General features: G+C 52.9%; 1 protein-coding gene across 1 annotated transcript; it reads left to right on the forward strand.

Moving 5' to 3' along the window:
- The first annotated feature begins 11965 nt into the window (after positions 1-11965).
- CEBPA (CCAAT enhancer binding protein alpha) lies at positions 11966-14561 on the forward strand. Its single transcript, XM_039231887.1, has one exon. The coding sequence runs from the start codon at positions 12071-12073 to the stop codon at positions 13148-13150; it is 1080 nt and encodes a 359-aa protein (XP_039087818.1). The 5' UTR covers positions 11966-12070; the 3' UTR covers positions 13151-14561.
- Positions 14562-15297: the final 736 nt, after the last annotated feature.

Genomic DNA, 15297 nt, shown 5'->3' on the forward strand with positions numbered 1-15297 from the left:
GAATTTATGGACAGAATTTGGGCACTACCTCTTCTTTCTTGGATACTCTTTCCCCACTTTCTAGTAACTGTGGTTGTCCTAAACCATGTCCGCTGGTTCTTCATCAAGCCAGTAATACTGATAGATTGCTTATCAGAATTTTGGTTGCCCTGCCTGCACAGACTGGGGCCTGCCTTGAGGCTAAATGCTTTAAAAAAATTTTTTAATGCTTATTTATTTTTGAGGAAGAGAGAGAGAATGAGCAGGAGAGGGGTAGAGAGAGAGGGAGACACAGAATCTGAAGCAGGCTCCAAGCTGTCAGTAAAAATCTCAACATTGGGCTCAAACCCACGAGCTCCTGAAGAGGTTGGGAGATCACAACTTGAACCAAAGCTGAACACTTAACCCACTGAGCCACCCAGGTACCCCAAGGCTAAATGCTTTTTAAAGAGACTCTCTCTGTGTTGTTCTTTTCTTCTAAGTGTCAACTTTCCCCCAGCCTCTGCCTGCTTTTTTTCATTCTCTAGTATCTTCAAGTAGTTGAGTTTTAGATTTTATCCAGAGCTTATAGTTAGATATATCATATTTTTTATTCATTCTAAAGAAATCTATGGCCAGGAAAAAAAATGCTAGGAATCCCTGATCTCATTTTTAAGGGATTTTGATTTTTAATACTTATAATAGGGAATTTTCTACCACCCTACATTAGTCTTATTTTGTGCCCCTTTGGTAAAGTTAATCCTCAACATTTAAGTGCTATTAATGGGTTATTGTATTTAATCCTCACAACTCCTCTGTGGGGCAAAGATGGCTTTATTACCCCATTTTATCGATGATAAAACCGAGCAAGAAAGGTTAAGCTGCTTGTCAAAGTTACTGCACATGAGTGGCATCCAAACCAGCCACATACTCCACAGCATGTTTTTATTCTTCGTATGGCCACGAGACATGGCTTGCAAAGAGGGCAAAGTACTGGGACCAAGCCATAGCTGGAGAGAGAAGGTGGAAGGAGTCATCTGTGACTTTGATCTTGGCCCTGTTCTCACTAGTCACCCAAGTCAGAGACTCATCCCAGCTGGGCAAAACCAACAGAATCCACTCTAACTAGCCAACAAGAGTGACGTTAAAGAAGAGTTCAAGAAAATGGAAGGAAGTTGGCAACGTCTCTAGCAGGATCAGAGGATCCAGAATAGAGGCCATGTGGCCAGCCTCCGTCCCCGTAGCATCCCGGACACTCTTGGTGACCCTTCCAAAGTGAAGTCCAGCAGCATCCATTCCTTCACACCTCTTCAGTAGTGCCAACAGCCCTCGTCAGCTTGTACGTTGTCAGTTCTTCCTCACATACCTCATCCCAGCTGGAAGAGGGCGTTTCTGGCTTCTGCGTGGGGAGGTGGGACATCCCCGGATGTTGGAAGGGTGTTCAAATGGTGCTGGGCAACCAAAGAATTCAATCAATGTGCACATTCCATGTTAGTGAGCCATGGGGCAGATCCCGTGTGACCTGCTTTTCTTATAATAATTTCTCCCAGTAAGAGGCCAGAACAACCCCTTTCTATGCTGCCTGACTTTGAGTTTCCCTCATTTAGAGAAAAGCCAAACTCTGCTAGCAGACAGTTTTATAGGAACATGACTCATGCTGGCTTTTGTTTAACTGTTATTGCACCTTGACTATGATAAAACGACTGCATTTGGAATGTAAGCGGGATTTTTCTAATCAATTATAATAAACATCAGACTCTAAAGATACACTCGTTGAAACTCTCAATTTGTTCAGGGTCACCTCCAGTTATTGGCCAACCAGACAAGGCTGTGTAACAAACAGCATATTCCCCTGGTTCCCAAGACTGCGCGGGATCTGGGCTGTGGGTGGTTATCTAGCCAAAAGGGAGTGTCTGGACAGCTTAGTGGGTTATGTGCTTTCCAAGTGACCTTTGGAATTTTGACTGAAAATGGCAGAGACGGAACCAATTGGAGAGATGGGAAGGGATAACCCTGCCCTGCCCGCGAGTCCCTGAACTGCTTAGATCAATATGGACAGGAAGCACAATTCCATATTTGGGGTAAATGAGTTCATGTGGCATGAAAGAATTTTACTGTAACTGATTGGTTTATAGATTTTCTTGGGGACAGCAATGAAAATAAAGTACTGTTTGGACTTTCATGGTCACTTAGTCCTGTTCAATTATAGAAAAACTAAATTAAATTCCCTTCTTATTATCCCAAGACTAGTGTTCTCGGGGAATACTCAGCAATCGTACTTTGCAATTTTTGGAGTAATTCCAATTCCTTATTATGTAATTATTGTTTAATTTGTTTATATATCTTAATGTATACTAAAAATTTCTAACCTACTTGCAAGTCCTTCTCTAGTTTTCTTGCCTAAGTGCCCTTCCTGAGATGTTCTAGGCAGAGATAAGCATATATGTAGACCCTTCCCCTTCTTTTTACACAAATGGAGACATAGTATACTCATGTTCTGCACTGTATACATATGTATACACTTATATACACATGTGTATGTGTATTTTATATTGACATATTCTGTACGTATATATGTATTTTTAATATATGTTATATATATGCACTTTTTATATACACATATATTATGTATATGTATAAATGAACATATCAGAGCTTTTTCCATATGTGTTCATATAGGTTTTCGTCCTTTTTAACAGAGACACAGAGGGTAATTAACCAACAAGCCATGATTATTTATCTGGTCTTCTATTAATAGACAGACAGTCAGCCAGCCTTTTGCAATTATAAATAGTGCTTCAGTCAATACCCATGTATGTAACTCTTGTACATGTGAGAGTTTATGGGATTACATTTCTATAAGTGGAATTGTTAAGTGAAGGGCAAATGACACATTCAAATTAGATAGGTATTTTTAAATTGTTCTCCAGAGAGATTGGATCAATATATAATCCTGTTTGCTCTATCCATTTATCTGTATAGCAAATTATCAAATATTTTTATCTTTACCCACCTGACTGGTGTAGTTTTAATTTGTATATCTTTTATTCAGAGAATCGGTATTTTAAAACATGTTTAAAATTCATTTGCATTTACTGTTTTTTTTATTTATAAACTCTCTGTAAATGTCCGTTTTCTTTTGAATTGGAATTCTTTTTCACACTGACTTGTAGAAGTTCTATATATTAAAATACATGAGCTTTTCTCATTTAAAATAAAAATGACTTGTTAAACATAGAGCTAAATGTGATTTGGTATCTATGACTAGGTACGATTCTCCCTAGGAGCAAATTCACAAATCAGACAACAATTTATTCTCAGGATACATTTCTGGATTTTTTTAATTTGGAAAATAGGGTCATTCAAAAGCATTGTGAAGTTATTTACAAAACTACGCAATCCATTATGGTATTATACATTTGTAGAGTAAATGAAGGTGACTTCAAAACATTTTATAGTTTATAAAACTATAAAAATTATAAAACCGTAAAATTAAGGCAACTTAAAATATTTTTATAGTTTATGAAACTATAAAAGTAATAAATACATACTCATCTGTTTAAGAAGTCCAATATACACAAGTGTATAAATTAAAAAGAACAAGTTCTCTCCCGTGCTAGAGAAACAGCACCACTATTAACAGTTTGTTGTGTATTTCTCCTAACTCCTCTCTGTACACTGACTCTATGTATATTTTAATAATTTTTTTTCCCGGAGAAGGGGAAGCTACATGCTCTTCTCCAACTTGCTTTTTTTCAGGTAGGGATGTAGCCTGGGTGTCAAGAGTGGTTACCACTGCAAACTCTTTTTTAACTCTATAAGCTGACGGTACATTACCGCAGACCAAGCAGAACTTGACCATGGCCTCCTTTGGGAATAATCTAATGGACTCGGACAGACAAGGCCTTTGGAAACACTGGGTAGCCCACTGTGTACAGCTCACTTCCCCCCTTAGGTCAATGCCAGTTGTATACAAAGTGTGGAGAGGCTTAGACATGGGCGAGCAGAGGACTAACCACAAGGAAAGAGGACTAGAATTGAAGCCTTCATGACCCAGCACCTAAAGTCTCTTATTTTGGGGGCACCTGAGTGGCTTAGTGGGTTGAGCGTCCAACTTCGGCTCAGGTCATGATCTCACGGTTCATGGGTTCAAGCCCCATGTCGGGCTCTGTGCTGACGGCTCGGAGCCTGAAGCCTGCTTCATATTCTGTGTCTCCCTCTGTCTCTGACTCTCTGCTGCTCACACTGTCTCTCTCTCTCTCTCTCTCTCCCTCTCTCTCAGAAATAAAACATTAAAAAAATTTTTTTTTAATCTTTTGTTTTGGTTTTCAAAAGATTTGCTTTCTCGCCTCATTTAAGTGTTTGTTTGTGTTTAAAGATGCACCCTGGAGGAATCCATCCTTAGAATCGGCCAGAAGGAATGGGGTCAAAATGGTGGGTGCACGGATGTGCCAGGAAATGTACCCCATCTCCTGAGCAGTGGACTTCTGCCAGGTCCACACGCTGAAGTGCCCCCTCCCTTCCATGGGAGCCTGCCGAGAGGAAGGCCCATTTGCTCCTGTGGATCTGACATCCAGCCATGTCCAAGGACGAAGTCTTGCTCTCCTGGGCACCTTCCCAACAGTGCTGCACAGACAGAAGGCACTCTGCGGCCTAGGTGGAGGGGTGCTTCAGACTGTCCTGTAGGACCCAGGGTGTGCAACAGACAAACAAGCCCAATTCCGGAGGCCTCCATGCACCAAGCCTCGGGTCCTGGCCGGGCTGCTTCTCTCCCGAGAAAGGGGCCCTTTTTCCTCCCGGCAAAGGCACTCTCTGCTTGGCCAAGCCCCTGGGGGCCACATCTGTCTGAAGGGGCTCCTTATGAGTTAGCCCCGAAGCACTGTGCACGCTCTCCAGGCCCCTGGCAGTCCTGCCTGGCATGGCTTCAGGAGGCTCCGGATGGCTCTGCCCTGGGGAGCCCTAACTGAGGGGCTCAGGTCTTCCCAAGCATCTTTTGGGGCCACCCTCGAGCTGCTCTCTGAGGTTCGGGGACAAACTGAGTTCTGGGAAGGTGGCTGGGTAGCAGTTTTCTTGAATAGAATCCATTCTGTGTTCATTCGACAAATATTTGAGGCTCTACCATATGCCAAGGTCTGTTCTAGCTCTGGAAATAGGCAGAACAGGACAGACAAGGTCCTGTCTTTGTGGAGCTGGCATTCTAGTGGGGGGGAAGCCAGACAGGGAACAAGTAAAATAAGTAAACAAGACCATTTTCCAGAGAGCGCTAGGAGGAAAACAAAACGCACAATGGCCTCGGGAGTGATGGGGGAGGGGCGGCGACTGTGCCACCCGGGCCTCCGAGGAGCCTGTTGGAGAAGGTGAGGCTGAAGTGACTGGAGAGGAATAGCTCCAGCATCGGGGAGAAGCTTCCAAGAAGCTGGCAGAGCAAAGCGCCATGCCGGGAGGCTAGATGCTCAGCGTGGCACGCGGCGAAGTGGGGAGCTGCGAGGGGTGAGGAGGCCGAGGCCTGAGGAGAGGTGAGGAGAGGTGAGGGTCAAATCACGCAGGGCCTCGCGGCCACGCAGGGACATTCACTGCACGTCTTATCCTGGGTGGCCACAGGGGTTGAGTGACGTGAACCGAGCGCATGTCTAATGGGTAACTGGGGCTGCTTTGTGAGGAGAGTTGGGGGGTCATGGAGACAGGGAGGGTGGCGGGGAGACGGGTTAGAGGCTGCCACGGTGGAGGAGTGTGGCCGCTGGAACCGGGATGTCCGTGGTGAGATGGCGAAAAAGGATGAAGTGGGGACAAGGTTGGGGAAGCAGAGCTGGAGTCTGGTACCTTCGGCCATTCGGCCATCCTGACACTCTAGGGGACACGAGGTTGGAATGACTGGACCGACGTGTCTCCCAGTAAAAGCAGGGCCAGGGCCTTCCAGACAAGGCCGGGAGCACTGGGGTCACGGCCCTCCTGCTCATGTGGAATGAGTGTGGGCCCCTCAATGGTGCTGAGACCCCGCTGGGCGGGCGCCAAGTTCCACTCTTAGACTCAAGAACGAGGGCCCCACTCATGCCCTCCGTTGCTGCTCCCTTCTTTCAGGGTGAGGAGCCCACTGGGCCAAGAAGTGCCATGCCCAGGCAGCCCAGAGCAGCTGCCTGGGCCTACATGGGCTCTTTCATCAAGCACTTAGCAGGGGCATGCTCATCAAGGGGTGACTGGAGGGCAGCAGTTTTCAGTGGGGGGTGGGCAGTGTTGGAGCCCTGTGCTGGGATCCTAGCCCCACCTGACTAAGGACCCTTCTGGCAGAGGACAGAACCAGGGAGCAAGGGAAGGAGATGGTGCCCCCTCTGGCACCGCCATGTTCCAGAGTCAACTTCTCAATGTAAATCTGGCCTTCCAAGACATGACAAAGATTTGTTTGTCAGGGCAGAAAGGTAGAACATATTTTATCTACCAGTTTGTTCGTTTGACTGATAATTTTTGGTATTTAAACAGATGGTATGTGGGCTACCATTTGTATTCTTGTTCCGGATCCCACAAGAATGCGGAATGGGCCTGCCCACACCCACTGCTTGCTTCCTGCAGCGTTCTCCAAATACTGGATGGGGGTTCTGGGGTCCATTGGTTACCAAGAGAGTTTTCTCACAAAACAGAATATAAGACTTTGCACAGTTTGCTAAACAAAATTAAGATAATGGATGGAATTCTCTGAATTTTCCTTTTTGACTCAGCTTTCTTTTTCTAAAATTTTTTGCTGCCTGCTACTGCTTCTCTGCGAGTAGTTGCAAGCAAATGAAATAAACGAACAAAGGGGGAAAGCCCATACACACCTGATAGTGGGTGAAAATTAAAAAGACCAGTTGATTCTCATGAATCTGAGAGTACAGGCTATGGTTTTATATGGTACACATATAACACAGTGACATTTCCTAACAGTTCAAGAATTTCTCGTTCATGGTATTGCAGTTGATTATGCCCGGTAATGTTCTGGATGACTTCTAAGTGCCTTTGCTGAGAACGCACTACAATGTATTATTGTCCCCAGTTTACAGAAAAGAAGACAGAGGCTCAGAGGAATTCAACTTGACCGAGGTCACCCAGCTAGTAAATGGCAAAGGATGGGTTTTAACCCCGTATCGTCAAGCCTCCTGGTGAGACAGGACGTACAATCTACTGAGAGATAAAAATGGTTTTCCCAAATGCCCAGAGGCTGTTGGTAAGAAACACTAGACTCTTGGTCGACTGTTCACTGGGTTCCTCTGCTGTACCTGCCAGTATCTAAAACGTAAAAACAAATTAGCCTAAAACTTATTAGCCAGTGCATTTGTCATAAAAAGGAACTTGCATTCTGTTTCGTGTGTCTACGTTTTAGGAAGGTCTTCAAGAGCCTTTTATTGAATCACTGTATGAGACATAGTGTATGAGATACTCACGTCCCCACATCAGAGCACAAACTCTGTGCTTGAAAATGTATACTTCTTATCTTTCATCTTTTCTTAGTTAGTCCTTATTTATTATCTTAATGAGCCCTGCTTTGGAGCGACAAATCTTCTGTCCATTAAGCTTTCGATAAAACTAGAAAACTTCATCAGAAAAGTTGGTTCAGGTCTTGCTCTTCAGAAGTTGATGAAGTCTCAAACTTACATACAAATTCTTTTGTATGCATTGCATTAGGAAGGTTGAATCAAAGTGAAACAAACAAATGACTTCCTAGGGCTCTGTTTGTCTTCTAAGAATGGTTAGCACTGGGAATGACCCTGGAATCAGGCTCCATCCTAGGGCACCCAAAACTCAGCACCACAATGCATGGAGGAGAGGGCTCCCCTCTCCCCACGCGGCCTGCCCTCCCCCAGCTCCGGCAGCCTCCTCTTCTGAGCTGGCTGGAGCACAATTCACACCTACCTACGGAAATGCATTTTCACTTCTGTTGCTGATTTTCTCCTTTGTAAAAAGTAGAGCCAAAGCCAGAGCTTTCCTCTCCTCTCCCCTGGCCCCTGCAGTGGTAGAAGCCAGGCCCCGGTGAGCCTGCAGCCTGTGGATTTGGGGTGGGTCCCTGTCCCGTGGCCCCACCTGCTGAGCACCTCGAGGACAAGGAACATGGAGCATTCTCCCTCAGGGCTCTCCTCGAGAAGTGCCAAGTGTCGTAAATTAAGACAAAAAAGAAGGATACTAAAGGTGGTCAGAGAGAGGATTTATGCACTTCTCTTATTACTGGCTCTGTGTCAACTGAGCATGAGCCACACAGCCATCTCCCTCCCAAGTGATTCCAGCCAAATGCTGGCTGCCCACGCATCCTATCAGGCCACAACCCCCTGCCAGCCGTGGGAACCTCCCACAGAAAGTGGTTCCACACCCCTGGGGTCTCACCCAGGGTCTAGCGCCAACTCTTGGATCAGGGCTTGGACAGCTCCAGGACACTCCCGCACCGCAGACCCACAGACCACTACCTGCCCTCAAGTCTGCTTGTATCCCCTCGGTGTTCTCTTAGACCTCAAAGGGAAAACTAAAACATGGCAGCTTGGTCCTGGCAGCTGTCCCTGGCCGACTGTCCTCTTCTCCAGGGTCACAAAGCAGGCAGGCAGGTGTCCTGCAGGTGACCCCGAGGGGCTTGGAGGAGACCCTCTATTTTCCCTGCATTACATATGTTGGGGGATGGTACCCAAACCAAAAAAGCCAGGCATTCAGCTCCCACCCAGACCCCAAGTCCTGACATTCAAATCCATCCCTGTCCTCTACCCCCACCGGGGTACCAGGCCTCCATCGTTTTTCATCTGGTCCAACCTGCCCTGTGCAGCCTCTACCACAGGGCCCTTTCAGGAACCCAAATTGGATCACAGTGCTGGCCTACTAAAAGCTGGACAGCCAAAGCCTTTGAGATAGGCTCTCTCCTCCCCCGGGAGTGGCCGTGGCCATGAACCCAGCCCTGTCTGTGGATCCAGCCTTATCTAGGCCCCTCCCCAGCAATCCCTGCACTCCAGCCCGCCATACATCTTGTCCTTTGTTATCAGAACATGCCAGGCACTCACTCGCAGCCTCTCCACCTTTGCACCTGCTGTTCCGTCTGCCCATCCTTCCAGCAAATTCTTGCTCATCCTTCAATGTGCGGCTCAAAGGTCTACTCCTGCATAAAACCCTCTCTAACCACCTGTCTTAGCTCATAAGACTGGTGCCATAACAAAATGCCGTAGACTGGGTGGCTTCAACAACAGCAATGCGTTTTCTCATGGTTCTGGAGGCTGGAAGCTGCAGATGAGTGTGCTAGCGTGTGGTCGGCTTCTCGTGGGAGCTCTCTTCCTGGCCTGCACACTCTGCCTTCTTCTTGTGTCCTCACATGGCAGAGGGACAAGGGAGGCAGGCAGGGAGGGAAGGGGAAGGAGAGAGAGAGAGAGAGGAGAGAGAGAGATTTCCTTCTTCTTCTCTTCTTATAAGGCCACCACTCCTCTCAAATTAGGACCCCAAACTTATAACCGCATTTAATCTTATTACCTCCTAAAAACCACATCGCAGAATATGGCCATACTGGGGACAGGACTACGACATATGAATAGGCGGGGAGGAGGGAGGACGATTTAGCCCAGAGGACCTCCTCAGACTAAAGTGGCTGCTGCTTCTCTCTGAGCCCCATATTCACCAGGGGAGGGTGTCCCTTTATTACAGCACCTCCATCCTCCATCTGCATTTATGTCTCCTGAATTAATGGACCAGGTGCTACTGCCCAGTCCCATCCCCTGCTGTTTTTGGGGTCACCCCTTCTGTGGGAAGGCCACTGTCTCCCAGCAGACTCTGCGCACTGACCTATCTCCTGCCCAGAGCTCTGAGAAGGTGGGTCCTGAGTACCTTGGAAGGAGCAGGCCTCCTGGGGAGAAATCTGGTTTTGCTGTGGGCCCCGCTTTGTGCCTGTTACTCGTACCAGCCTTTACTGACCAGGCCGTATTCCTCTGCTGCCTGGAGAGCCTCTTGAGGTTTCCTCTTGTCCTAAGAAGTCACATTCTTGCTGCCTGTTCTGGAAACAGCAACCCTGCGCAGGAGACCTGGTGTACACGCTAGGAACAGGGCACTCTCAGCAGCCTGTGCCTTGGTGCTACCCTGCGACGGGCTGTTATTTTTAGCACTCGCTGCAGAAAAAAACTGAAAGTCTCACTGCATGTTTTCAGGTTTCTTCCAGGTCTCCACAGGGGCCTAGTGCAGAAATGGGTCCTGCCTCTGGCGCGGAGAGCGGCTCCGGGCTCACAAAGGTTATTTATTTAATGTATTTACTTTTACTCCCAGGCCAAAAGCTTAAAATATCTTGTGACTGAGCTCTGGACCAAAAAATGAAGCAGTTGGGCCATTAATCATTGGGAATATGTTGAATAGGAACTTGATTAAAGCACAGTATGTGTTCCCCAGACGAAGTTGCTTCTTTACAGTGACCACAGTGGCAGCTTGGCCTCCCGGGCCCGGGGCCTCCTCCAGTGAGCTTTTGCGGGGCGCCTCCTTGAGGGCTCCGGGGAGGGCTCTGGCTTCTTGTCAGTCTCTGGAAGGCCGCTGTCTGCGTGGGGGTCTTGACCCGCACAGCCCCGCTTTTCTCCAACAAGGACACCTCCGACCAGCACCCAGGCGGTGTCGGGCTCCAGCGCACAAAGTCAAGTCCTGAGGGGCGGTGGGAGAAGCAGGAGCGCATTGCTGGCCCAGGAGGCCCCCACGGGAGTCCTGCTGCGACCCCCGCCCCCGCCGGCGATCCCGGTATAGAACCAGCGAGGCGCCACGTGGCTGGGGAGACGCGCTGCCTTAAACCCTTTCCTTCGGCAGCAGTGAATGCCGAGGCGGCGCCCAAGGGGTACCCGGGCCAGGCCGCCTTGTTCCCCAAGACCCCGGGGACACAGCGCGCTGCGTACCACTCGGCCGGGGTTTGCCGGTAGGTGCTGGGACTCTGGGACGCCAAGGTTCCGAGCCCCCGGCTCCTTTGACACCCCTGCTCCCGCCTTGGAACCCACCCGAATGGGGAGGGGGACGCGGCAGTGGATTCCGATCCCGTTGACCGCCAACCCCGATTTGGGATCCCGGTCCCGGAGTCAAATTCGCCTCCTCCCTCTAGGCGCCCCACCTCGCCCCGGTACCCCAGCCCTGGAATCCAGCTCGGCCCGTCCCGCAGGAAAACACTGGCGGCCCAGAGCCGGGTAGCAGCGCCAGCCCCGCGCCTAGCAACCCTAGCGCTCCGGCTAGGAGAAGTAATTAAAAAGAAAAAGTTTTCCAAGCCCAAGCGGATGGACCGGCCGGGTCCTCCAGGCTCCGCGGCCGCAGCCACCTCCCATTCCCTCCGCTCCCCGCGGGGTCCTAGCGCCCGGCGCTGTTGAGCCCTTGGGACCCCGGAGGGCTGTGAGAGGCGGAGCGGGGCAGAGGTACTTCGGCGAGGAATCGGTGGGGTCGTCAGGAGATCAGAGACACAAAAATCACCGCCCTCCAGGACGCTTCCCTCCGCCTCTCCATGCCGCTGTGTACGCTGGGCCAATACGTCCCAAACTTGTTTCCTACCCCCAATCCCCGGCCCCGGCCCCTTCTCCACGCCGCTGCCTAGCAGAGACGCCGGTCCCGAAAAGGACTATTTCTAGCTTTTAGAGCGAGTCCGCGCCCCAATAACTCAGAGACCAAGACTGGCCCTCCACCAACCCCCCACCCTACCCCCACCCCCGCGCAGCGTCTCGGCGCTCCTGGGCTCCCCGACCGTTGGCTGGAAGTGGGTGCCTCGGGGAAGCTAGAGGAGGGGGCCCCGTCACCGAACACGTGTGTGCGGGGGCGACAACTCGGCCCAGGGTGGGGCGTCGCGCGCGCGTCGCGGTTCGGCTGGCGGGGCAGGGGGTTAGTGGGCGTTGAGCCGGGGCCTCTCCTGGCGGGCGCTGCGCTCTGGCCGCACTCACCGCCCCCTCCGGAAGGCAGGCGCTAAGACCCAGGAGGCGCCGCTCCGCCGTCGGACACTAGAGGGCGAAGGCCGCCCTGGTATAAATGCGGGTCCCGAGCGCGCCTGGCCATTAGCGACCGGGAGCTGCGCGGGCGCGAGCGAGTCGGGGCCCCGGGTGGTCGGCAGCAGCGTTGGCGCCCCGCGCAGGCTGGAGGCCGCCGAGGCTCGCCATGCCGGGAGGACTGTAGCTCCCCCATGGAGTCGGCCGACTTCTACGAGGCGGAGCCGCGGCCCCCGATGAGCAGCCACCTCCAGAGTCCCCCGCACGCGCCCAGCAGCGCCGCTTTTGGCTTTCCCCGGGGCGCGGGCTCCGCGCAGCCCCCCGCCCCACCTGCCGCCCCGGAGCCGCTGGGCGGCATCTGCGAACACGAGACGTCCATCGACATCAGCGCCTATATCGACCCGGCCGCCTTCAACGACGAGTTCCTGGCCGACCTGTTCCAGCACAGCCGGCAGCAGGAGAAGGCCAAGGCGGCTGCGGCCCCCGCAGGAGCCGGCGGCGGTGACTTTGACTACACGGGCGCCCCCGGGGGGCCCGGCGGCGCCGCGATGCCGGGAGGGACGCACGGCCCCCCTCCTGGCTACGGCTGCGCGGCGGCCGGCTACCTGGACGGCAGGCTGGAGCCCCTGTACGAACGCGTCGGGGCGCCGGCGTTGCGGCCGCTGGTGATCAAGCAGGAGCCCCGCGAGGAGGACGAGGCGAAGCAGTTGGCGCTGGCGGGCCTCTTCCCCTATCAGCCGCCGCCTCCGCCGCCGCCGCCGCACCCGCACCCACCGCCCGCGCACCTGGCCGCCCCTCACCTGCAGTTCCAGATCGCGCACTGCGGCCAGACCACCATACACCTGCAGCCCGGCCACCCCACGCCGCCGCCCACGCCCGTGCCCAGCCCTCACCCTGCGCCGGCTCTCGGTGCCGCCGGCTTGCCAGGCCCTGGTGGCGCGCTCAAGGGGCTGGCGGCCGGGCACCCCGACCTCCGCGCGGGCGGCGGCGGCGGTGGCGGCGGCGGCGCGGGCAAAGTCAAGAAGTCGGTGGACAAGAACAGCAACGAGTACCGGGTGCGGCGCGAGCGCAACAACATCGCGGTGCGCAAGAGCCGGGACAAGGCCAAGCAGCGCAACGTGGAGACACAGCAGAAGGTGCTGGAGCTGACCAGTGACAATGACCGCCTGCGCAAGCGGGTGGAACAACTGAGCCGCGAACTGGACACGCTGCGGGGCATCTTCCGCCAGCTGCCCGAGAGCTCCCTGGTCAAGGCCATGGGCAACTGCGCGTGAGGCGCGGGGCGGCGGGACCGCCCTGGGCCGGTCGCTGGCTGGGACCCAGGGAGTGGTTTCGGGTCTCCGGATCTCAAGACTGCCCCAGCGGCGCAGGCCGGGACTAGGAGATTCCGGTACCGCCAGAAAGCCTGGCCTGCCGCGCGCGCCCCTTGCCTTCCTCTGCGCCAGATTCGGTGCGTCTAAGATGAGGGGTCGGGCAGTGGTTTCTTCCCTGCCGGAGAGGAGATGTGCCGTGGGCTCAGCCGGGAGCCCGGCCACTCTGGTATTAGGGAATAACCTTGTGCCTTGGAAAAGCAAACTCACCGCTCTGATTCCTACCGAGTAGGGGGAGCAAATATGTGCCTTGTCATTTTTTTTTGGAGGGTTCCTGCCTCATTGCTGAGGCCGCAGGCCCCCATGAGAGAAGGCAATGCGCAGGCCTGTGGCAAGAGGAAGGTTCAGGGAGCAGGGATCCCAACAAGCCAGCCCTAGCGGCTCCTCAATGCCTGTCCTTGGGGGGAAGGAAATACAGGGACTTGGAACGTTGTGCCCCCAGTTCTGCATGAAGGTGGAGGGTCCCGGGTTCCTGGCCTCTAATCTCCCAGCCTGAGACAGGCTGGGCTTCCCTGGGCAGAACCCACTGAGATGGAGGTCACCAGGTGACCAGTGGGAGCCCCCTGCCCCCAGTCAGATCAGAAAGCTAGGTCATGGGTGAGCTGCAAGGACATGTGTTCACGGGAGTGGTGGCCTGGTGGAAGAGGGAAACCCAGAGAACTGGTCGGGGGTGGGGGTGGGGGTGGGGGCGAGGCAAAGGACCACTGGGACCATCAGCCTCGTCCTGTATGTTGCCACCATTGCCATACAAGCCCAGAGGGACCGAAGTTATGAGAAGCTTTCCAAATATTTTGCTTTATCAGCCGATATCAACACTTGTATCTGGCCTCTCTGTGTCCCAGCGGTGCCTTGAGCAATGTGAATGTGCACGTCTATGCTAAACCACCATTTTATTTGGTTTTTGTTTTGTTTTGGTTTTGCTCAGATACTTGCCAAAATGAGACTCTTTGTCAGCAGCTGCAGGGAGGGTCTGCGGCTCTCTTTCCTTTTGGTTTTTGGGATTGCTTTTGCTCCCAGGGGAACCAAAGAGGTGAGGTGGCCTTCCTCTTTCCCCCGGGGTGGGGGTGGGGGCCTGGAGGGGGGGGCTGGGGCAATGGGCCTCGCTCCCCTCTGGCCCCGGGCTGCCCACAGTCTTGCCCCCACCAGAGGCCCTGGCTCCTGGTCTGGAAGGGAGGCAGCCCCCAGCCAGCGCACACAGATGGCTGGGGCTGGGAGCAAGAAAGGAAGGCTTGGTTCTCTTCTTTGGGGGAGAACGTAGAGTTTCATGCTAGATGTTTTATGTGTTATATCTATAATATAAACATATCAAAGTAAATGTTGGTGTCTTTTTAAAACCAGAAAAGCTACTTCCAGGGTTTTCTGTGGGCCAGGTCACATTTGTAAATAATCACGGCATATTCTCTGGCTGAAATCCTGACTTTCATTAGCTCTCCCATTCTGAGCCCCTCTTTACATTAAGGGGGTGACTTCTCCCAACCAAGGCAAATAAAGGGCAGAAGGAAGAGGATATACTCCCAAGCCGAGAAAGCCCAAAGCCTGAGGAGAGTCCCCTGGGGGCTGGGGGGAGAAGTTGAGGGGGGTCACGGGGCCTTGGTGGGGCCTCTGATCAGCCCCTGGGAGGAGCAGAGGGGCTCAGAGAAGCCTCCTTCTGCCCGGAAGTTGCCACGGGCTGTCTGGGACTCGAACAGGCCTGGCCCAGGAGCTCCAGGCTCCAGGGGTCCTTTGGCAACGTTTGCTTCTAGGTCACCCACCACCCTAGCTCTGTAGCAGCGTTGCTAATGCCTGGCCTGGCCTAGCCCACCAGCAGGACCCCGGGCGGGCAGAGGGAGGCCTCAAGCAGTAGGCCTCTCTACCCCTCCCCACTTGCTCTGGGCCGTGCGGCTGCAGTCCACCCCAGCAGGGCCCTGAAGGGCAGCCTGAAGGCCGAGCACCCCTCCACCCCTTCTTCCATAGCTGCCCTGCCCCAGCCCACCCCAGGAAGGGGGCCCGCGGTAGCCCCGCAGTGGCTGTGTGGTCCTTCGCCCACACCTCCTGGCAAAGAGCCAGCCCGT

The sequence above is a fragment of the Hyaena hyaena genome, unplaced genomic scaffold (genome assembly GCF_003009895.1).
Source record: "Hyaena hyaena isolate Hyena2069 unplaced genomic scaffold, ASM300989v1 scaffold_61, whole genome shotgun sequence".
NCBI lineage: Eukaryota > Metazoa > Chordata > Mammalia > Carnivora > Hyaenidae > Hyaena > Hyaena hyaena.

Excerpts from the sequence above, each read along its gene's own strand:
- CEBPA (XM_039231887.1), top strand. The coding sequence starts at position 12,071 with ATGGAGTCGGCCGACTTCTACGAGGCGGAGCCGCGGCCCCCGATGAGC.